The sequence below is a fragment of the Mytilus trossulus genome, chromosome 10 (genome assembly GCF_036588685.1).
Source record: "Mytilus trossulus isolate FHL-02 chromosome 10, PNRI_Mtr1.1.1.hap1, whole genome shotgun sequence".
Classification (NCBI taxonomy): domain Eukaryota; kingdom Metazoa; phylum Mollusca; class Bivalvia; order Mytilida; family Mytilidae; genus Mytilus; species Mytilus trossulus.
Window position 1 is genome coordinate 46,737,222 of NC_086382.1, and position 25,586 is coordinate 46,762,807.

At 33.1% G+C, this 25,586-nt stretch overlaps 2 protein-coding genes across 3 annotated transcripts; one reads left to right on the forward strand and one right to left on the reverse strand.

The window, feature by feature from the left end:
- Positions 1-459: 459 nt before the first annotated feature.
- LOC134687943 (MATH and LRR domain-containing protein PFE0570w-like) lies at positions 460-8,098 on the reverse strand. The gene is made up of 3 exons (XM_063548405.1): positions 5,377-8,098; positions 4,297-4,343; positions 460-611 (listed from the first exon to the last, which is right to left on the reverse strand). Exons 1-3 carry the CDS (start codon positions 8,095-8,097, stop codon positions 530-532), a joined length of 2,850 nt encoding a protein of 949 aa, XP_063404475.1. The 5' UTR covers position 8,098; the 3' UTR covers positions 460-529.
- Positions 8,099-18,869: 10,771 nt separating this feature from the next.
- Positions 18,870-25,175, forward strand: LOC134687484 (BTB/POZ domain-containing protein 17-like). 2 transcript variants are annotated; one of them, XM_063547818.1, is made up of 4 exons: positions 18,870-18,962; positions 21,550-21,811; positions 23,369-23,467; positions 23,865-25,175. In XM_063547818.1, the coding sequence occupies exons 1-4, from the start codon at positions 18,938-18,940 to the stop codon at positions 24,979-24,981; spliced, it is 1,503 nt and encodes a 500-aa protein (XP_063403888.1). In that variant the 5' UTR covers positions 18,870-18,937; the 3' UTR covers positions 24,982-25,175. The 2 variants fall into 2 exon arrangements, with proteins under 2 accessions (XP_063403888.1, XP_063403889.1); XM_063547819.1 differs by lacking the exon at positions 18,870-18,962 and adding an exon at positions 20,832-20,962.
- The last annotated feature ends 411 nt before the right edge of the window (positions 25,176-25,586 follow it).

Here is a 25,586-nt window from a genome sequence, read left to right on the forward strand (position 1 = left end):
GCTTTAAAGACCCATTGACGGCCTTCGGATGTTGTCTTCTCTATGGTCGGGTTGTTGTCTTATTGACACATTCCCCATTTCCAATCTAAATTGTCTTTCGCTTCTCTTTTTAAACACTAAATATGAAAAAAAGAAGATGTGGTATGGTTGCCAATGAAACAACTCTCCACAAGAGACCAAATGAAAGAAATAATACATTTATATAATGGAGTATGTAGACAGCTCTATCACAAGCAAAATTCCCAAACTGAATTTAACAGGCGTGCATTCCATTTACGGGGAAACATTCTTCTGCGTCCATACAACACGAGTAGCAGACCCTGTAGTATATATGAAAATGAAAATAAAGAAAGAAAAAAAAAACTAAGCATATTTGTTTACCTTATGTAAAACCAGTCAACCATTACATTTTTATTCTGATATAATTATGTTCATTTTTATTATTTTTAATTGTTCATCGTATTTTTCTGCTGCTCATTCATCTTAAATTCCTGAATACTCATAAATTCTCTATGCTACCCATAATCCTTTATTTCATCATTTTCCCGGTTGAAAGTAAACCTAAACATCCTGCTACAATAACTTTTGACACTCCTTCTACGTTAAAGACGCTGAAACGAGAAAAAATTATATGTTTTTTTAGATATGTAATAATAAACACAACGTGCATACACATGCAGTTATTTATCAACTTACAATATTATCCTATCAAAACGGGTTTTTCTTGAAAATATTATTAATATTTTGACGTAGATTAAACCGCTACTTATTATTTATTTATAAATTAAACTGTTAAAGGGATTTTTTTTTCTTTCGAAAAAATGGAAATTAAGTTTGAAGTATAGACCATTATTATACTTCAGTGTGTTTTTTCTATATAAAAAGTAATGAAATAGTTGTGCTATTTCATTCCACAGAACCATTTGCCAGTCAATAGTTTCAAAGACTATTGCCCCGGTGAATAGTTTCATAATCATCTTTCCCGTCCTTTTTCATGCTTATTTTTCATTGGACGATAATGATGTCATTGACTACTCTGCTTGGTTACGTATGCTTTGCAACGTCAAATTCCCGCTAATATTGTAAACGGTGGAATCTGTTTGTGTTGATTGTAATTTCTCTTGTAAGAATCAATTATAAAAAAGAAGAAAATAATCTTCACGGGGAATTTTTTAAAGATCTAAAATATAGTACATTATTCTTAATATGGGTTCGCTCTCCGTATATTAAAAGTGAATTTGCGTTTGGTGTATTTTAGCTAGAATTTTTTATAAGCACAGAAAGTTTAACACAAGTATTTCTAGTCTTGATTGAAATTAATGAAATATTTATTAATACAAAACGAATTATAAAAAAAAGTATAGTTCATCATGTGCATACATATAAAGTTATGTGACATTTTTGTTTTCTTTTAGATGATATATAATATACACTTTTAGAAAATTAGTTATTTGGTATTCATAAAAAATACTTAATGGCTCAGTCGGAAAGCTGACCCCGGTTTGACCCCATTTCTTAAAGCAACAATGGACGTCATGTGATTACCATATATGGGCATTTTTTTTACCAAAAAAAGTGACGCCCGTTTTTTTGAATTTGTAGCTGTTACAATGAATTAAAACTAATTTGCTTTTAAGTGAACATTCTTGAGTATATAAGGAATATTTTCATTAACTCAATTATGGATTTTACTCATTTTTTTCTTTCAAAATATGTCTTCAAAGTGTAGGTGTTGACCAAAAAATTTGGTCAAAAGAAATTTAAATCGTAATTTTCTTTCTTAACTTCTCGGGAAGCTATGCTGAATTTAAATTATGTTATGTAACATAACTTTGACTATGATATGTCAAATTTGTGCCAGTTGATATACACAGATACGCAAATGTGCCAGTTAGATGTGTTGATATTTCTGACGAAGCGGGGCCGACGGTAATTCACGAGTTACGTCCCTTTGTTTGACACTATAATGAACAAACTTTTGTTATATCAAACACCATATGCTGTTATTTACAAGTGGATATTATCAAAAATAATCTCTTAAATACATTTTGATACTGTAAACATGTGCCAAAAAATAGAAAAAAACACATTTTATCACTTTTCAGAACTCAGTCCCAGTGAAATAGGCCTGTGTCCCTATGTGCCATAATAGGGTTAATAATTCAATATTAATTTAAAATTCCAAGACTTAATCTAATATTCAAGTTTTGGTAGGTATTTTTACTGCTGCAACCAAATTATTTGAACACAGAAATAAATGTCTACTGAATTTATACAAGGGGTAGTCTAAATATTCATGAGTAATGGATCAAGACAGTATCAAAAGGATAAAAAAAAAACAGGAGTTCCTTTTCATTACTGACACTTGCAAGTATGTCCTACCTTTTTCATTTATACTTAAAAGAGATCATAATGAAAGCATTCTTAATGTAAAATCTTCATTGTTTTAAATAAAAGGAAAATTATTTTGCAATCTATGAACAAACTAAATATAGATCTAACAATAAATGTTGTCTCATCTGATTTCATGCAAGTTATAGTTCTAATGAATGGACTCAAATTATAAAAATAACACACTAAACCAATAAATAAATGGTGCTAATCATGAACTTGAAAATAAATAAGATTAAAATAGACTCAGTAATATTTTTCTTTTTCTTTTTGAAAAAAATAATAAAACATTAAAAAAACTATGCATTTTTATATTTATATGAAAGTATTTCATAGCAGTTTCTAGGGGCTAAGTCAACAATTATGTTTTAGATCAGTAGTCAAAATTAAGTCACACTTCATGTCAGAATGATAATACTTTGAATAAGATTGATTAAAATGATACTCTGAAAGAGATTGTTTGGGCAGCAACCATTTGTTTTCAGGGAGGGGGGACTATATGGATTTTTCCCTGACAAGTTGAAAACAATTCTTCTCTTTTCAATTTTAGCATTTCATTAAATGGCAGCTGAGGGTATAACAAACATTTTTTTTTTTTCACAGGGTCAAAAACAATTTATTTTTTATCCAAAAATTGGTAACAAACTTTTTTTCTTCAAAACAATCATTACTCAATAGCCACCACCCCCTACCCCCACCAGAAAATGAAATGGTTGTTGGCTGCCTAAGTTCAAATTTAGGACAATACTTTTTCATTTACTTTTGCAGGATTCCTTCATAATAATATCACAAAATGAGTTTTATGTCGGTTATCTAAAGCAGTTAGTGTTGTGCAAAGACAGTATAAGATTTCCTTACCTTGTTTTAGTAAAGTCATACATTTCACTGACTTAAAGAGAATAATTAATCCAGTCAAATATTCACAGCTGATCTCGCCATTACTTTTTCAAACAAACCTACTAAATATGTGTACATTGACTGTGTTAAGATGCAAGGTGACATCAATGTGGAAGACCGAAAAACTACAATGTCAAAAAATGTCTTTATTTTGGAATTTAGTTCAAACGGGGTTTCCCAAGGGGTGATAGAACGTTATACTTGATGCTTTTTTTTATTTTGAAATACGTATTATTAATTGTGTGTATAGTACTTAAAGTCTTTGTTATAAAATATATGAAAAAAAAAAGAAAATAATTTTAAACGACGATCAACGGCATTACGGGATCGTTAAAAGACGGCCAATTTGACATGTTTGAGAATTTTTTTTCCCTTTTGATAATAAAATCCATGCTTATTAAATCGAAATAAATCTATTTCAGACCCTAATGGCAAGTAGGAAACTGAAAAAAGGATAAACTTCCAAATTGGCGCAAAAAAAAAATCCGCGAAATTAACGCAATTTCAGAATGGCGGGTTTCAATATCAGTTCCATTGTTGTCTTAAGAAAGTAGCAACAACGGTCGTTTCTAAGGGCTTGCTTTCCGACTGGGCTGTGTTGTTCAGTATAATAAAACACCTAATGACTGGGTGTACGGGTAATAGCAAGTTTGTTGTCCCTTCGCATACCAACTATTGCTCTCGGCTTTGCCTCGAGCAATAGTTGGTTCCTTAGGGACAACAAACTTGCTATTACCCTCACACCCAGTCAATAGGTGTATAATATTTTTTAGGGGAATGTCACCATAAAAAAACGCTTTTCGAATTAATTCAACGTGTTTTAAATGCAACGTATTGGGTATATAACTGCCACTGCATAGCGCTTTAAAAAGGGGCCCTCGACATTTAATTTGCATTTTCAAAAGCAATACTAATATCTTATATGAATTCAAACGTTTGACAGACAATGAGACAATTGGTTTCTATAACACGATAACGTTAATGTTAGATGGTATGCAAAAAACTTACTGTATTTCACTTTCATGTGTCGTATCTGTCGTCGCCTTTAATTCATTCTGAAATGACAAATTAAAACCTACTAAAGTACATCTGTATTAACAAAATTCAAACACTGACTATTTACATTCCTAGCGTATGTCATTGTAAGTATAACTAGACAATTGAAGAACCTACTACATCTAAAGGTGTTTAATGGTTAGTAATTACTAAATTGATGAGATTTTCAACTGTTTTGTGTCAAAGCATCGTGGTAACATTCTAGCCATCCTGCCTACGATATACAAAGTGTCCCTAATAACTTGACCAACAAAGCTTTATAATACTAGTAATAAAGAATAATATATGATTTCTATTTTCCATTGGAAAAACTCTTGTTTGTACAGGACTAACACCGAAATACTAAAATTTAGCCCAACAATGTTGAACCTGCAAATTTTTGTCAGTAACTTATTGTTCTTCTAATAGAGAGATTCTAACTCCTGCTTTTGTGACACCGTGCATAGCCACACTGTTTTAAATTTGTCCAGCGACCTAGACCACACGACCAACTAAGCTATACAAACATGTATACCTGTCGTTAGTTGTCAAATTGCCATTCCTCGTCGGTTTTTATCATGGGTTGAACTATTGATCTGCAAACTAAAGTCCTTTCAGAGTATCATTCTTCAATTTATACATGATTGTGATATAGAAAATATGTAAGTTACAAATCAACGATAGAGTAACATTGTAGTAAGTGGGTCTTTAAATATGATTTTGTAACAGTTTTTTGTTGCTGTTTGTGTAGTTCAATCTGTAGTCTTCTATAAATAAAGGCAACAGTAGTATACCGCTGTTCAAAACTCATAAATCCATGGACAAAAAACAAAATCGGGGTAACAAACTAAAACCGAGGGAAACGCATTAAATATAAGAGGAGAACAACGACACAACTGTTGATCCTTTCATCACTTTCAGCGTTGTTTTTATGTTTTAACTAGACGTATGATTTATGAAATACTCCTTGGTATCTTTTCTCTGCTTTTTAGACTGAGGAAACAATATGCAAAGATTTTTGTATTCATAAAAGAAAGTGGTTTTAAGACGTACCTGTTTATTTATGTCGATATCCGTCATTTTCCACCATGCCCATGTGTTAGTTCCGTCCGCTGTAACATCATATGTTTCAACTTGTTTCCCTTTAGAAGGAAAATAACTGTTAGCTAACGTTCCATTGTTTAACACATGTGTGTTCTTGGATGAAACTATTGCTGTAGAAAAGATAATGTTGCTCGTGTTGTTTCTGCTGAATATTGGCTGCATCAACGTTCCGTTATTTTGAGATCTTACATTTCTTTGCTGACAAACATTTTCTGTCTGGTCATTTCGTGTAATCGGTCGGGACATCAGTTTTTCTCGTTTTTCTAAGTTGCCATTGTTTCTTGTATTGGGTGTGTTCAGTCTATTGTGTAATGTGTTTTGCCTGACATGTAAATGGTGCTGTCTGGCATGAAAGGTGTTCTGTCTTTCATGCAAGGAGTTCTGTTTGGCCTTTAATGTATCCTGCCTGATTTTTAAGGTGTTCTTTTTAATACGTAAGTAATTGTGTCTGGTGCTCTGTCTTGTACTTAATGTGTTGTGTCTGGTGCTATGTATTGTACTTAATATGTTTTTTCGGGTGTTCTGTCTTTTACTTAATGAGCTTTGTTGGGTGTTTTGTCTGGTGTTCTGTCTTGTACTAAATATGTTTTGTCTTGTGTGTTGTCTTGTACTTAATGTGTTTTGTCTAGTGTTCCGTCTGGTACTTAAGTTGTCTTGTCTGGTGTTCTGTCTTGTACTTGCGTGGTTTTGTCGGGTGTTCAGTCGTGTGCTTAATGTGCTTTGTATGGTGTTCTGTCTTGAGCTTAATGTGCTCTGTCTGGTGTTTTGTCTGGCGTGCTGTCTTGAGCTTAATGTGTTTTGTCTGGTGTTCTGTCTTGTACTTAATGTTGTTTGTCGGGTGTTTTGTCTGGCGTGCTGTCTTGAGCTTAATGTGTTTTGTCTGGTGTTCTGTCTTGTACTTAATGTTGTTTGTCTGTTGTTCCGTCTGGTATCCAAGTTGTTTTGTCTGATGTTCTGTCTTGAGCTTAATGTGTTTTGTCTGGTGTTCTGTCTTGTACTTAATGTTGTTTGTCGGGAGTTTTGTCTGGCGTGCTGTCTTGAGCTTAATGTGTTTTGTCTGGTGTTCTGTCTTGTACTTAATGTTGTTTGTCGGGTGTTTTGTCTGGCGTGCTGTCTTGAGCTTAATGTGTTTTGTCTGGTGTTCTGTCTTGTACTCAATGTTTTTTGTCTGGTGTTTCGTCTGGTATCCAAGTTGTTTTGTCTGATGTTCTGTCTTGAGCTTAATGTGTTTTGTCTGGTATTCCGTCTTGTATCCAAGTTGTTTTGTCTGATGTTCTGTCTTGAGCTTAATGTATCTTGTCTTGTATTCTGTCTGGTATCCAAGTTGTTTTGTCTGGTGTTTTGTCTTGTACTTAAGAGGTTTTGTCTGGTGTTCTGTCGTGTACCTAATGTGTTCTGTCTTGTAATTATAGTGTTCTGTCTGGTGTTCTGTCTAGTGCTCAATGTGCTCCGTCTAGCATTTAGGATTTTATGTCTTGTAGTAAAGGAACTCTGACTGGTTATTGTTTTCGGTTTAGTATGTAAGTTGCTTTGTCTTGAATGCAAAGACTTCTGTCTAGTATACACAGTGTTATGTTTGTCATTTAATGTTTTCTGTCTTTTATGCAAGGTATAACGCTTGTTTTGTAATGTGTTTTGTCTGGTGTTTAAAATGGTCTTTCGGGTATCTAAGTTGCTCTGTCTGGTATGTAAGGTGTTTTGCCTGGTATGTAAGGTGTTTTGCCTGGTATTTAATGTGTTCATTCTTTTGGTAATCGCTGTTGTTGTAGATAAACTCATAGATTGTGTTCGTCCTTGCTTTCTGTTTGTTTGCCTGTTCAATTGCCTAACTGTTTTAATTTGCCTGATATTTCGTTTGTTTAAAGTGTTGCGCTGTCTGTTTTGTCTTTTCTCATTTGAATTGGCATCTCTTGATGTCGCCGTTTGCCGGTCTTCATGTCCGACTTGTCTTGCTAATTGTCTAGTATTTCTCCTGTTGTCTTTCCTTTTTATTCTGTTTGTCACTCTACCTTGTCTGTCATGCAGTCTTGGTTGAATAGTCCGTCCTCTCGTAGAGGTGTCCAGCCTTACACGGTTGTCTAGTCTATGTCTTTTAAAGATTTGTTGGCCAGCTTGTCGTTTGATAACTCTTCCTATATATCTCTTATTTCTGTTAAGTTGTCTAACTTGTCTTCTTGGGGGTGTTTCTCGAACTACAAGCCTACTTTTTCGTGAGGTTCTGTTTTCTCTGTTAGTTCTTCTGACTTCATTTGTTGGTCGTCTATAAGTTCTTCTGTCGCCATTTTGTATGTTTTCTGGAGTATAAATATCCTTAATCTGGTGTACAGTTATCGATTGTGATTCACATTGGTCTTGTGTACACCGGAAATGCGATTGCCCTACTGATGATACGGGAAATGTTTTCGTGGCGATGGTTGCCTTTTCATTTCTAACTACATTTTGTCGATTATCATCCATTAATGAGAATTGTGTTTTTGCTTTACAAGCGCTAAATGTGTTGTTTCCTTGTGAACCATCTCTATCTCTGACAATATTCATATTTGCTTCATCTTGTGTAAACGCAGGAATGTCTTGAACTGAACTACAAAATGTGTGTTCTGAGCTGTTTCCTTGAAGTAGTATTAAAGTCGATGACGCCAACAATATGAAAAAGTGAGTTGTTTTTCTCATTTTGTCTGTAATAAATAAACATTGGAAGGTTGGGTTATTTTACAAACAAAGGTTAAAGTTCTTCCGGTTTTCACAAGTATACAGAACTTATGTATAAATAGAATAGAAAGCTTTTGTAAAAAAAGTTGTTGGCATGCTTGTTTGTTATGTATAAGAGGACAATGCAGATATCGTAATTTACGATCTAAGAATCAGTAGCCCTTTTCACAAAAAATCTTAAGATACATTTTACTCTTAAGAGTAATCTTAAGATTTTTAGGTTTTTCACAAAAAATCTTAAGTAAATCTTAAGAGTAAAAACTATCGTAACTTTAAGAGTGCTATTACCCACTCTTAAGTATATATTTTACACTTAAGAGAAATCTTAAGAGAAATATAAGAAATTAAAATGGATGCTATATTTCTTTTTAATATAATAAACAGAAGAGCTTTAAGAAGAGATCACGTTTTTCGCGACCAGGCCGACGACCTTGATTTGTTAAATAATGGCCATTCAATTGCACTGTTTCGTTTCCCAAAGCAGTCTATTTGGATGATTTAACAGACACGCTCAGATATGCCTTTAAAAGAACTTCCAACAAATTAAATGCAATCCCTATCCATATTCAAGAGGTATTACAAGATTAACAACACAAATCAACTTTTTTCTCCCGTCTTGTAGTTAAATGTGCAAATGTGGTGCTCTCTATCACGTCCGCTATAGAGTGAAACATTGCAAATTATGTTACGCCAATCCCGAACACTTACATACAAGCAAGACTCAATGTTGTACATATATTAAGAACGTTAAAGATCAATAAACCTATTTTCCAAAGCTTTAAATTTGTCAGTCTGATTATTGTACACACAGTTTCAGAAATGGTCACATTAGGGATGAGATATGAGGGTGCTCGGAAAAAAGGGGGAATTGTCCGATGACCAGTTTTTCAAACTACCTTTATTCAATTCATTTCAACTGGACATCTGCATTCAAATGATTTCATGTTCGGGTTTTATGAATTAGAACAACAACAGTGCATGCTTATCCGACTTAGAAATGTAGTAGTTGCTTTCAAAGCCGGAAACATAATTTATTATTACAAATTGTTTCAGTCATGTTTTAAAATGTAATACATCGCTTCTAAAATGTTTGTTTACAATTAAAAGACATGATGGGTTTCATGAAAACACTTGGTATTCTACATATCTGACATTAATTTTCATATACAACTTATACAAGGTACATTATTATGTACGTCCCATTTCCTTGCTTAGAGCTGCAGAATAACTTGTCAAAAATAGGGTCAGACATGATGATGACAAGTGAAAATCACAATAATAATATCGACAACATTTAAAAAAAAACAGATAGAAAATCTATAACCATTAACTAATAAATCTGGGAATATTGTCATATAAAATTTAACAAAGCCTCCACTGACTAAAGTTTCTTTTTTCAATAAATATTATTATAGAACGATATATATACTGTTTCATACATTTGTAATAGGAACAGATTTTTTTTTAAAAGGGGGCGAAAGATACAAACGGGTCAATTAAGCTCAAAGGTCGCAAACAAAACAATTATACTGTGACGAGAAATAAAAAAAAACTAATCATAAGCAACACCCTCCCCCCCCCCCAAAAAAAAACAATAAAAAAACTATGATGCTCTTAGCGGGTGCTTGTTACTGCATGCATTGAAGACCTATTGGTGATCTGCTGTTGTCTGTTCTATGGTCGAGTTGTTGTCTCTTTCACACATTCCCTATTGCCATTCTCAATTTAATTTTTTAGTATGTATAGTCGTTTTATCAAAATTCCCGCTAAATCAACACATTTTTTTTTTTAAATATATGGATTTTGTTCAGTGTCCCATCGTGATACAGGATCATTCACTTTAGCTCTCGCAATTTCTAGGGCTGTGTATACTACTTACAATATCCCGTGTACACATTGTTAATCACAAACAGTCATACAGATGTTCAATCCTTCCAAGCATATATGTCCTAAGTTGACAAAATCTTTGAAAAATCTTGCAAATTTCAGAGCGTAATTTTTGCGACAGTTATGTTCTGAATAGGCAGTGGCTATTTTGCCGGAACCTCTTAGGGGCTATTTTACCGGCTCCGGCAAAATAGTGATTTACATAGAGTTTTGCTATTTTGCCGGTCTTAATTAAGATCTTAATAGAAGTATAGACATTAAGAATAAAAAAAAAAATAGAAACATACAAGGAATCTCTTTACGAAACTGTCTTCTTTAAAAAATGATCGAAATTGATATTCTTTACTTTTAGAATAAGTAGTCTCTAAAAATGTGTATTTTTTAAATATCTAAAAAGAAAAGTATGAACATTGAAATGGATACTACATGTACTTTATTCTTTGATAGAAAGACTAAAATAGTTACACCGAACAACTTCAAACTGCTTGACGAGCGTTAATAAACCAGTGCCTTGTTTTTTTTGTGATTTTCTTTTACGTCTAGCACCAGAAAGGTGCTGCCGCTGCAGACATGAACTCAGTAAACATAACACTTGTTTCTTTTGCGTCTGCATCTTTTTTTCAAACTGAAATTCATAATTGACTTGCCTTAAAAATATATGTAAAGCAACTGAAAAAAATAACTCTAAATCCTATTGATATTAAAATGTATTTAAAACTATTCAAGAGAGAATCAACGATATAGCCTTCCAGCAGCAAAAGACTGACACTAATCAAATTAAACTTTTTTAAATATACTATGTACCCCTAGTAGAAGATTCTCGTATGTTGATCAATGCAAATCCAAATGTGATAGATCAACATTATGTAGATTAAGGTTAAGTGCTCATACTTTTAGTTTATCTATTGAAAGAGGGCGATATATAAAAATACCAAAGCATATAATAATAATAATCTATTGAACAACAAATTACTTTCTTTATCATATACTTGATTTCTGTAATAATGTATATGCTTCTCTTTTATTTTAATATATTTCTCTCATAATTATCCACTGTCACTTCTTCATTGTATATGTTCCGGACCATAGAATCATATTCAAAACAGTGTGGTCCTGGCCATTGATTGACGACCTAAATTATCCCATCGACTGGGACAGATTAGGTGAACGTTTGTCGGTAACAATCACTGCTCACTATGTACTTGTTAAAGACAATGAATCTGTTGGGTCACCAAAGGTTCTCAACACCTAAAAAAAGCAATTCGAAAAACGAAATCCGGAATAATACGATGTGTTGATTTATATCAATAATATAAATCAAAACATAAAGGTTATTCCTGAATAATTTTTCGAATTATGTTATTATTAAAGGCGTTAAGAACCTTTGGTGACCCCACAGTTTAATTTCTATAATAAGTAAGAAGTGAGCAATCACCTAATCTGTCCCAGTCAATGGGATAATTTAGGTCGTCAATCAATGGCCAGGACCACACTGTTTTGAATATGATTCTATGAGTATTTGGACCATACACGTATGGTCAGACCATATGAGTATTATACTCGTTTGGTTATTAACTGACCGGACCATATGAGTATTACGACCATATAAGTATTTTTTTTCTTTCAAATTTACAATAAAAACGTTTCAATAATACAATAAACTGTATCTTAAAAAAGGTGTTTGTTAGTCCCCCACAATACATCAACATTTAAATTCATCTTCATTATTTCCCCAACAATAAAGTTCCATGCCCTTTTTGTATATTTTTCTCTAAAGAAACCCTTTTCAGTGCGTTGGGTATTCTTGTAAATTAATGATTTGCTCTTATTTATACTGAATCTCATTCTTCACCCTCTTTCTACAAAATGGACGAAATATGGTATATTCGGAGCGATGCATCTAGTTGTTCGGTTCCGCCAGAACTATTCAACTAGCTACAATGCTCCAGTACTTTTCAACTAGCTACTGTTTTCCGAAACTTTTCGACTGCACTCAGAATAAAACAACTACTAGTAGTTGGAAAGTTCCGCCGGAACAAAGTAACTGACGGAACTTACTGGCTGTTTCACTAACGCATTTATAATATTGTTTTCCGATATACCCACTCATTTATTACATATATAATCATACACCGGAATTTTCCGGTGGTGTACTACATATTGATGCAGCGTGTAATACATATTATAAGTATTTTTTTCTTTTTCGTAGGTTTTGACAACATTGTAATTTGAGAGTATTGGCAAAGGGGTGACTAAAAGTGATAATCGGAAGTCGTCATTGCGCATGTGAAACGAAAGTGAAACAAGGTTGCTATGCAATTGTTTATCTTACGATTAGTCGTAAGTAAAATTTACTCATAAAAACTTAAGAGTACTCTTTATAAGATAAAAAATAATCTTACGACCGCCTTTGTGAAAATGACTTAAGATTTCTCTTACGATACTCGTAAGATTAAATCTTAAGATTTATCTTAAGATTTTTTGTGAAAAGGGCTACAGCTCTTACTATAATACATGAATGCATACAAATTGATGTGTGATTTATAGAACTACATGTAAAAATATATATGCTTTTCTAGTTTTGGTCTATCGGAACAGGCTGATTTAGAGTCAGGCCAAGGGTGACCGTTCTCCTCTCTTTTTAGACAAATTTGCTTTATAATAAAGGGAATCGCGGAAGTCTTACTAGCGCGGACCTCCTCTAACGCAGTTAGTATGCCCCCTTATGAAACTCAGATATTCGAGCAAAGTTTTAAAAAAAAAGTAAAGAACGAAAGTGTCAGCCAAAAACAAGAATTCAAAAACAAAAAAAGACGTCACGAACGCAAACAGAAATACAATTTAAAAAAAAACAACAGATATTAGCATAAAACTACGGAGCCCCGCTAGGGATATACGAAGAAAAATATATATATTGTGCGCACAAAATGATACATGTATATTGTAAGCACAATTAATATATTTAAGTTGTGCGCACACTATATTTAAGTTGTGTGCACAATATATTATTTTTCTTTGCATGGCCCTATCGGGGCTCCGTATAAAGCAACAGAAATCATAAAACAAAAACAAATATAAATAAACAGCTGCGTCATGAGCGCATGATACGCCCGATGTGTGTGGAAGTTTTATGCAATAATCATAAATAGTTTCTGAGAAAGTTTTAAGCAATAACCATATATTGTTTTTCAGACACGGCGGGACATGTGAAACCCCCAACCCCGTTTAAAAAAAAAAAAAACTAAATATCACTAAAATAAAATTTTGAATGAAAACCAAAAAGTATACAGATCTTAAGATTAATATAACAAAGAAGTGTGTAAAGTTTTAAGCAATAATCATAAATTGTTTTTGAGATACGGCACAACATGTAATAAAAACCTTCCCCTTTTTTACAAAATACTCAATAACTCAAAAATGAAATTTTGAATCATCACCAAAAAGTATACAGATCTTAAGATTAATATAACAAAGACATGTGTAAAGTTTTAAGCAATAATCATAATAGTTTTTGAGATATGGTGCGACATGTAAAAAAACCCTCCCCCTTTTTTATAAAATACTCAATAACTCAAAAATAAAATTTTGAATCATCACCAAAAGGTAAACAGATATTTAGATTAATATAACTAAAAGTGTTTAAAGTTTTAAGCCATAATCAAGAATCGTTTTTGAGATACGGTGTGACATGTGAAAAAAAACCACACCCCTGTTTTAGTTACAATGTGCCGTAACTCAAAAAGTTTTATTTTATTGTCACCAAAAAGTGTACAGATCATTTAACCACCATAAGAAAAAATTATATTAAGTTTCATGAAATTTGGATAAGTCGTTCTCAAGTTACGGTGCGACATGTTTACGCCGGACAGACGGACAGACAGACGGACAGACACACAGACGGACGGACGGACTGACACTGGACATTTGTATACCATAATACGTCCCGTCAAAATTTTGACGGGTGTATAAAAACAGAGGTAAAAAAGAACAGACATAAAGTTCGAAAAAAACCAAACGTAAATAAAAAGACATAAAAAACCGAAAAAGGAGGTTAAAAACGAAAACACACATTCAATTAAAAAAAATGGCAACAGAGTTATTATACGAAAACAGACATAAAATTTAAAATGTTGCAAAACAATAAAACGAAACTGACAAAATACAAGACGATGTCGTCATCGCTAGTAACGTTGTGCACGATGTTCCTACAATACGACGTTACAACACCACGACGTCACAGAGACTTTTCTGAATTTTTTTACGTTCATTTATTCAATTTGCAAGTTTCATTTGCTTTTTTTATGTAGTTGGTTGATTCCAAATTTGTCTCTATTAATTTTGTGATGTCTATTTACCCTGGATTTATTTACCTTACATGTAAGTTGTGGAAATCGATTAAATAATTTTTACCCTTAATTCACCTTAAAATGTTATATTGTCGTAAGTAATGAACTTGAAGGAAGAAAAAATGGGACAAAAGTATACGGTTTTCAATAAATAAATTATATCAAAACTTTAATCAAAGGCTGCTAAAGTTGCATGGTGCATATCATCTGTCATTGTAAATTTTTCATATCTAGATTCAACCCTAATACAAATATATCCGACACTCTGCAAGTAAATAAAACCATATTTACCCTTGATTAATTTGAATTGAAATGTATTAAAAATTTGCTTGACACGTGACTTGTCGAAATACAACCAATAAAAAATTATTATAACCCGATCTTGAAAATTATTTTCCAAGTCATTTGAAGTTGCTTGCTTTAAAAATGTACTAATCTTCTCCTGATCTGAATCGTCCGTATAATACGGGGTTGCATGAATTCAATGAATTTATTATGAAACTGTTTTTGTCGTTGTTTCCAATAAGTCTTTCAGCTACCTCCTTTTTTCGACAACCAGCTTTTTTTTTTAAATTTCACAACGCGATTCGTTTTAAGTATCAGGAATATAGAGGGAGGGTAGGAGAGGTCCTGGTCCCGAAATCCCGGGCTTAAAGAACCCGAATTCCCGAGGTCCTATCCCCTCTCAATATACAATTGAACAAATTTTGCACATGTAACGTCGATTTTTTTTCGACGTTTTTCGACGTTTGGACAAAATGGCTACCGTTTTGTAATGTTTCGTAGCATTTTATTCCTGTAAGACCCAAACATGCAGTTAATAAAAAAAATAATCTAGACTTTATGTTTTTTTCGTGTATCTAACTTTTGTTTTGGTAAATTATAAATTACTTATTGAAATATCAGGTAAAAAACACACATTAATTGCTTGGACAAATGAAATATCAACTTGGACAAAATGGCTACCACTTGAAAAACGACTGTGTAGCGATGGGTTTATAGAATCTACAATTTTTGAACTCACGAACAAAGAGGCAAATGTTTGTTCTTTCGGTAGATGGTATAATTATCTCACAATTTTTAGAAATTTTTAGCTATGTCTACAGTCTACTTCTAAAACTACCTTTCAGCCGTTAAGTCAACGAAAAACGTCATTTGACATTTTTCTTGTTCCAGCTTAATATGCAGCCAACGAGTCAAACAGAATTCGACAAAAGAACGGCTTTAATTTAATCATGATCTGGCCCACTCTGTTGCTTCTGCCAAGTTTCGGGAAGATCAGAGAATAAGAAATAGGATCACTATACATAACAGATAAGACAGTTGTTCAAAAATGTAACGTTGGACATCCGTTTTTTTCACATAGCTCTGTTGTTTTAATCCTCAAATATACTAGATATTACTAAGCATATGACCAAGAGCCATACAAACATAAAGGATAATATATACTGAATTTGTTTTTATAGTGGTTAGTGTTTGTTAACAGTTTATTTTGTTTTGCGGAGGAAATTTCGAAGATTTTGTTTAATACATAGGGGTTGTAGGAACAGCGTGCGTGACGTTACTGCGAGACAACTCGGTCAAGAGTCAATTGGAACCGAGTCAACTGATCACTCGGACCGACTAGTAAGTCAACTCTGACAAATTATTTAAAGTTGACTTTAACTTATTATCTTTAAGAAAGCATTATTGAACTCAATTCAAGCCAAAACATTATATATTATTATTATAACTATTTATTTTAAAAGCTAAAACATTACGCAAAAACAAACAAAACAAACATTTTTAACTGTTTTTGTTGTATGTATATATGTGGTTGGTTTTTTTTTGTTTTTTGTTTTTTAATAATTTCGAACACCGAAAGTCGAAATTGTCAAACAGTGTATTTCATAGTCTGAACAATGAAACTATCATACAATATCCTTGTGTCGAAAAAATATGAAGATTGTAACTGTATACATTATATATGCAAATAACAAACTTACCTTGAAAAAAGCTGCATCAAAGAACGCGATTGAGTTTTGTGAAATATTTCAGCGATATAATTGTTTTATACCAATGTGAGAGGTTTATCTTAGTAATGGTCGAATTGTCATATTAATGACAATTTTCTCATTCCATTTATTTTAGTCCATTCAATCAGAAATTCAATTAATTATATGCATGAGGTGAAAAATCTGTAATACCTGATTATATTTTACGATGATAAAATTGGAAAATGAATTAATGATAAACAACTGCGGTGTAAAGATGTGATTTAAAATGTATTTATTCTTATTTGGCATTTTTTAAGCGTAAAGATTACGGTATAGTTCTGACGTTGATGATGTCTGGCTTATCGCATCGACTTTTGATCTCTAAAAGCTTTTAAATCCTTCAATATCATAAATATGTTGTAACAAAAGACAAAAAAGAATAAGGCTAAGTCCATTTATCTCTGTAAAAGAGAGGCGAAAGATACCACTGGGACATTCAGACTCATACGTCGTAAATAAACTGACGCCATGGCTCAAAATGAAGAAGAAAAGAAGCGGACAAATAAAAGTACATAAAACACAACATAAAAAACTCTGATCTAAGCCACACGAACCCCATCAAAATCTTGTGTGGTCACATGTGCTCCTGAAGGGTTAACAGATCCTGTTCCGCATGTGACACCCGTCGTGTTGCTCATGGTAGTACAAACCCACTTATAATTATAAATTTCAATGGGTCACATTTGGGAATAGAGGACGGGATTGTAGTTACGACAATAGGAACTTGTCCGTTATCTTCTGCGAAATAGATATTCCATAACGGTCAACCAACTCGTGACTGGATCCGTATAACTTACGATTTTAACAACGCTCCTCGGAACTTTGCCTTAATATCTTCATTGTGAGCAGCAAGCATCTATCAAGGAAATACAAGCCCTGGAATATTGTATCAACTTGGATACATATATACTCCGTAATCAGGCGCTGCTGAAATGCTGATACATAGAAATGGAAAGTTCACAATTGAGACTTTGTATGTTAAGAAAAACTCAAATTCGTGCTCACCAATATTGTCTACGCCATAGTGTTTTGTTTATATCCAACAGAACATTGTAAATAGTAGAGTTTCGTCACATTATATTTTTTTTATTGCTTTAATTTGACAGTACAAATCAGTACATTGTTTTCCATTGCGATAATTGTCCATTTATATGTAGATGAAAAACAAATACAGTCTAGCTTTTATATGCAGTGTCGTTGGATTGCTGTCTCATTTACGTTTTTCACGCATCTTCTTTTATCTATTTGTTTCAATAATCTATGGTGGCCGGAATCGAGAAATCGAGAAATCGGGAAATCGGGAAATCGGGAAATCAAGAAAGCGCGAAATCGAGAAATCGAAAAATCGGGAAATCAGGAAATCGAGAACTCGAGAAAGCGAAATCGAGAAATCGGGAAAGCGAAATCGAGAAATCGGGAAAGCGAAAACACTAAATCAAGAAATCTGTTTCATTTCCCGTTTTCGCGTTTTCGCTTTCGCGTTTTCGATTTCTCGATTTCTCGATTTCCCGATTTCTCGATTTTTCGATTTCCCGATATCCCGATTTCGCGTGAAGGTGAAATGAGAAAACGCGAAATGGCTGCATCCGGTCACCATAATAATCAAATGTATTCTGTTTTCTCCGAAGAATGCCACATAATGTAAAGACGTTACGCACGGTATTGGTGCCACTTAGCGTTACACGACGTTCCTACTAAAACAACGATTTTGACCGCGTTGTTCAATGGAAAGTTTCAAACGTTGACCTTATATTCTACTCATGTGAAAGTGCCGCTTAAAGTAAAGAGATGTTCGAAGTTGCTTCTTTATATGGTTTTATTTTTTCAAAGACGCACATAAAACAAAATTGTAACAGCGGGACACCCTTAAAATGACGTTATAGGCATCGAAATGAGCAAAGTTTTTCATTAAATAATATCCGAAGCACAAAATCAAGCAACTAGAAAAGAGACTGAGTAGTCGAAAACAGAAAATAATTTCACATAAACAGAAAATCATACATAATTTTGAAAACCGGCCCTTCTTCATGTTCAACATGGAATTTAGATAATTTGAATTACGACACTATTGGATTCACCTAAAAATAAAGTGATGGCATGTCTTACTTATACAGTACGTACTCCCCGATGTTTTTTATTACTTATACCATGGAATAAAATTGAGAAAGGAAATGGTGACTATGTCAAAGCGACAACCACCCGACCATAGAGCAGACAACAGCCGAAGGCAACCAATGGGTCTTCAATGTAGCGAGAATTCCCGCACCCGTAGGTGTCCTTCAGCTGGCCGCTAAAAATATGCATAATAGTACAGTGGTAATGGACGTCATACTAAACTCCGAATTATACACAAGAAACTAAAATTTAAAGTATATATTGACACTTCCATGCTTATACTTACTTACTTATATTCGTTTGATGTGATACGTACGTGTGTTTGTTTATTGTGACGTCTCGTGTATCGAGGTAACGCTGTTGACGTTAACAGACAAAAGATTTAACGGCGGACTTCACAGAAACATTCAGATAAAAATGTCTATAACTAATTCACATAGAGGTAAGATATCTTAATTTGTGTTCATATTATCGACTTAAGTAGTTAAAAGTTAAAAGTTAAAAGAATGCAATTATTGTTCAAAGTTCATTTAAAGACTGCATGCATTTGGAATTCTTCTACTTTGGTTAAATACAATTCTCTCTTTCAAGTACCAAGTTTGATTGATTTACATTACTAAAACGATTAAAACATATATGTTCTTCGTATGTTTGAAAGCTCAGTGTAATTTATGGAATATGTGCATGCCAGTCGAAAACCATGGCTTCATTTAGACGATGCGTTTGCCGTAATCCCTCCCCCCTGATGAATTCATTCAATCGTATGGATATAGAGTTCGTGTCCGAAATCAAGTCAAGGAATTAACAATAAAAAGAAAAAGAGAGGTAAAAGCAAACGTATAAGGTACAGCATGAATTCAATGATATCTGACCCTCCAGCTTTGAAATAAGTCATCTGTCAATGTTAAGACTGTCACGGAAAAGAAGTTCCTTCATAAAATAAGTTCCAAAAGCCAAAGGAATAGTTGTTCCAACAGGAATATTATAATAATGTTTATAACAAAGTTTCTATTGGAACTACTGTTAGGCGGAACATATATACGTTGACAGGACAACAAATCAAGTTTTAAATGGCTTAATATACGTGGGTTCATAGAAAAATCCAGTCTATTATCCTTTAAGTTCAGTGTGTCCGTACTGTTGTGATTATTAAAAAAAAACAGTCCTTATATTGATCGGTGGTTCTCAAGTTTTGTCTTTCCATCAGAATGAAATATATTTCTTGTTTTTAAATTATTAATATTTGTGTCTAATTTGGTCGATTAATTATCGTTTGGTAAAATAAACTGAGAAATCAAAGAATTATTTAGCTAGCAATACAACCTTAATTACTCAAAGTTACTAAACACATGACTCTGGCCAAGTCTAACAGTGGATCGAGAAATTGATTTTCAGTTATCAACCGTTATAATGTTAAAAGACCTACTAGATAAAAAAAAATGATATGGGGTCATACTTCAAAGCCGATTCCGCTGCAATTCTAAAACGGTCCTTCAGACTAGACATGTTGTATCCAGAAGTCATGATTATGCATAGGCGGATCCAGAGGGACCTGGGGGCCCGGCCCCCTTTTGTTGGAAAAATTTGGTTGATTTTATAGGAATCACTAAAGCATGACCAGAGTGGACCCCCTTAAGTCAGTCAGCCCCCCCCCCCCCTTTTATAATCTAAAAAATCAACACCTTTTCTTCCACATGTACAATTACAATATCAATTGTCAATATAATGTGTTTATGTCCTACTTACTATACAAATCCTTGGTCCTATTGCATTTGTATAGTTTGTGATAATTTCACTGGACTCGAAAATATCGTTCGGGAAAATGTACATTAAAAATTGGTAAAATATTTTAATGTTTCAAGTTGGAAAGGAGGATGTTAAATAATAAAATAAATTCAAACTAAAAACTGCTTTTGAATTAAGAATCATATCTAAAATCTGGGACTAATAATGTCTATTTATACTAACCAAGGAATTGTATATATTTAAATATACAATACCTGATCATTCAGTGTACTCACTCTGAGACTACTATAAAAATAAATGTGTTATAGTAGTCTCCAGTGGCGGATCCAGAACTTTTCCTAAAAGGGGCGGGGCTCTGCCTGACCTAAGAGTGGGCTCCAGTCATGCTTCAATGATTCCCTATATAATCAACCAAATTTTTCCCACGAAAGGGGGGCCCGGGCCCCCAGCCTCCCCCCCCCCCCCCTGGTCAGCGGATCCGCCTATGGTCTCAGACAAACTTAACTTAGTATATATATATAGTCCCAGCTTAATCTAACAGACCGTGAAAAAGAATGCCTAGAGTTGCCGTTCTTGATTCTACATGATATTTGATATAGGGGCGCTATAAAAAATGTAAACAATGCAGGCCTTCACCTGTTTACCTCGCATGCATCTTTAGTTTATGCCCTTTAGCTTTGATAAAGTACTATAAACGTAAGTAAAGCTAACACACTTTAATTACACAGAATACACGGGATGCTTATTGTTTATAATCAGGAAAGTATCTACACACTTGGGGTGAACGGATACTAATCGATTAACAATAACACTAACGGATCAATCAGCTGTTAATCTGTTGTAAACATTAGACTTAACCAAACAAATGATTTATACATGTACATTTGTATCCCAGTTTCCTGATTTGTCATAAATAGCAACAAGATTAATCAATTATTATTTTGAACATCTGCTGGCAAATTAGATTTGTATATGTGTATTGTTTGTGTGACTCAGTGGACCTACATGTACCATTGGCCTACAAAAATGTGAACATGGTGAATGAGTGCCTAATACATAGTGAATTTGAACAATTTTTTTGGCATGTATGGTATATGCACAAATGATATATGACTATTATAGAAAATCATTGACTAAAAAAACTGAAATGATACATTGTTGTCACAATTTCTATCGATCTGTCTAATTTTGTGCAAGTTTGATTTACTTACAATAGCCAAAAAATACTGTTAGATTATTCAGGCTGCACAAAAAATTTAAAACATGTATCATGTTTATTATAGACAGTTTTTTGAAAGTTTGGTCATCCTGGAAGAACCAAAGAAAGATGGCTGAAAAGTTGATGCGGACATTAGGAAGTGGAGATACATCCACATCTGTGTCAAAAAATGCTTCGACAGAATGCATCAACGACAAAGAGTACTTCATTAACAGATTTGAAAACTTGTACAACAATCAGATGTTCAGTGATCTTATTCTAAAAGTTGGAGACATATCTTACTACGCCCACAAAATTATGTTAGTGACAGCTAGTGAAGTTTTTGAGTAAGTAAAAATGTACAGCAGACATCTGCAGTAGTACATTGTATCTCATGCATACATTTTTTAAGGATTTTTGTAATGAATGAAAAGGATCAAAATATTGGATTGACCAGCATATATTTTCAGATATAGCATGTAAAAAAAATAAAGAAAAGGTACATTGTACACATTAATATAAATTAAATGGTTACATGTATATATAACAGGGACGTATATATTTTAAGTCCTTGTATATAACATGCTATTATTTGAACTTGGAATTATTTTTAATTATGGAATTTGCTTGATTTCTTGTGTTTAAAATTTACAATAAGAAATCAAGCAAATTCCATAATTAAAAATAATTCCAAGTTCAAACAATAGCTTATATGTTAGTCCTAAACTATCTGTATACCCATTTAGATTAATAAATTATGCCTTTAACTGAATTCCTGCAAAATATAGTACATGTGATTTAGTGCAGATATGTACCTGTTAAAGAAATATTCGTAAGATTTAACATTTGATTAAAATTCTGTCAAGGATGTTTATTTATGTACCGTTTAGTATTAGCTCTTAGTTAAGCAATATAATACATTCTTGATTTTGTGCATTACGATGCAAATAACAATATATCAAATATTTGACTGCAAAACCTTTATAAGGATGTTAAATGTGAGGCTTGTCAAATGATAAACCGGACTAATTGTCATTTTACAATCTCAGAAAAAAAATAAAACATGAAGGAAAACTTGCAATAATGATATCATAGAGGGGAGATAAGACCTTTATCGGGACTCGGGGATCAGGTGTTTTTAAGCTCGGGATTTCGGGATTGACCCTTTCGGGATCCGGGAATTCTTGTTTTTCGAATTTCTGGACGTCTGGATTTACTTTATTTAAATTCGGGACATCAGGATTTCAGGATCAGGACCCCTCGGGCTCCTATCCCCCCTCATCATACATGTATTTGACAAATGGAATCAGTAAAAGTTGAAGATTAAATTTTGGATACAATTTGAAAAAAATCAGAGCGAAATCCTTGATACTAAAATTCAAGTGGCAGATCCATAACTTTTTATAAGGGGCGGGTTTGGGGAGGCAACTGACTCACTGCCATTAGAGTGGGAACAATTCAGTCATGCTTCAATGGTGCCATATATAATCAACTAATTTTTTCCCACAAAAGAGTCATTTTAGCTATCACTATCAAAATAAGAGTATATGCCTTGATCAGATGTACAAATGTAAACCCCATAATATGGGGTATAATTATGGGGTATACATTTGTACATCTGATCAATTTTAAAAGAAAGCAACCAAGCATAGCAGAACAGATAATTAAGTCATCATTTTAACACTTCTCAGATAAAAAAAATTTACTAAAAAAAAAGAATTAATTATGTATGAAGAATGATTATGCAGTCAGAGCTGCAGACCATACAGTATGTGTTTTCCTCATTGTTGAAGGTTAATGATGTTGCATATAATTGCTAACATCCATGCCATTTCATTTGAACTTTGTTGGATAGTTATCTCATCATACTAAATTTCCTTATTTTTATACTATTTATTTCACAGGGCCATGTTAAGTGAAGACAGATGGAAGGAAGCCACTGAACCTGTAGTTTCTCTAACAGAAGAAGAGTGTTGTGTTCCTGTTTTTGATATGTTCCTTAAGTATGACTAATAATACTCTAAAATATATAGTTGTGAGATGTGTCAATTCTTAAATGCAACACTTGGTAGTATATAAATAATTAATTACCACATGTATTTTTCAAATTGGGGTTTTACTTACAGTTTTTATCCTGTGAGTGTCACGATTGTGATTTCACATTAGCAAAGGCTAAAAAACAAGTTTTTAAATATTATTTTTTTAATCTATTAATGATGAAAGTTTAATGGTTTGTAAAAGTCAAAATTTGAAAGGACTAGTATTTTCTATGTGTGTAGTATCTACATTTATATAAAAAAAATATTAAAAAAAATCATGTTTAGTTTTGTACTCTGATCATATTTTGCTTGATCTAGCTAAAGTATCAAAGATAATATTTTATTTTACATTGTTTTGCAGGTATTTATACTGTGGATCAGTTGAAGTAAATACAGAAACAGTACTTCCTGTGTTATTACTGGCAGACAAATATGGCATTAAAAGACTATGTGATTCATGCGTTGACTACATGATGCAGCATATTGTTGAGTCACCTGATTCTAATAGGACACTCTCCTGGTACCAGTATGCTAAGATGACTGGTAACCAGGTCTTGCAGGATAGGTGTCAAGCATTTATTTTGTCTAATTTCTCTATTGTTCAAAAAGCATCTGACTGGATGGCAGTATCAGTAAATGAATTAACAGAGTTTCTATCCAGTTCAGAAATTGTTGTGACCTCAGAATATGAACTTTGGCAGGAAGTTGAAAGATGGCTATTATGCAAACATAACAGAGATCATTTGGTAGAGAATTTAAAAGGAGTTATGCCTCTGATAAGATTTTCTCTAATGACACCATGCCAGCTTTCACTCGTGGAAGAATCTCCTCTGTATCATGAATACAAAGACATATTTGGGGATAAAATTTGGTCTGCTTATAGAAGGCACTCTCTAATGTATGAGGACATTATTGCTTCCCGTGAACCGTACAGGAACTACAACTGCAAGAACCAATATGCTGTTTATTGTGATCTGACCTTAAAGAAATACACATCTAAACAGAAAGTGGATAGTAAAATAACAATTGAAAATTTGAAGATTCCTGCTAATTTCATGCCTGTACCTTTACAGTCACAATCCAAACAGTTCACTTTTTTGGTTGACTTTTTTCCGATGGGATTTTTTATTCCACATGTTCTCTATGCCCAGTACATAGGTAGACATAATGATGACACTACCCTGAAAATAAGACGTTGTAATCCTTCAACCCCAACACAACAGAGTACACCCTTGCCAGACATGAGAGCTGAAATTACATTGATTATTTATGGAATGAAAGGGACCATCAGATATGCTGCACACACATTCAGGGCTAAGCATACATTTTCAGCAGATAATCAAGCCAGCAAGTTTGAAGTGCCCAGTGTTATTCATATATCAAAACTGAAGGAAGCTAAATCAAATTATCTAGTCAATGGAGACTTTGAAGCAAGACTTTTCTTGAAAATACAGGAAATAATAGATAAAAAGACTTGAGAGAATACTTTCTATTTATGTTTGATTTTAAAAGACTTTAGAGAATACTTGATTTCTATCTAATATAGTATGTTATGATGTTGTTGTTGTTCAAGATTTAGATCTCTTTATGTAATGTCTACCAATAGTTTATATATCAATAATTTATATGCATACATGTTTACACCTTTTAGTATATAAATTTACAAAATCTATGTTTTATATTTAGATATGTATTGTCATACAAAATGTAGATAAAATTGAAGATGGAAATGAGGATTATGTCAAAGAGACAACAGCTTGATCAAAAAAGCAGATAAACTGTTTTGTGTTGAACGAAAAAGGGTTACAAGATCCTTTTTTTAAACCCTGAAATTATGAGGAACTTTCTCTACAGAGTTACATTTAAACTAAGAAAGAACTATTGAAACAAGATATAGAGCCCTACATTTTCATGCAAAAGAATCATAAGTGATTTTATGCCCCTGCAGTAGCGGAGGGGGCATTAAGTTTTACCCTTGTCTGCCTGTCTGTACATCCCAAAGTTGGTTTCGGTTTTCTAACTTTAGTTTGCCTCATCTAAATGTTAAGAAATTGATACGGAATGGTTATTACCACAATACACA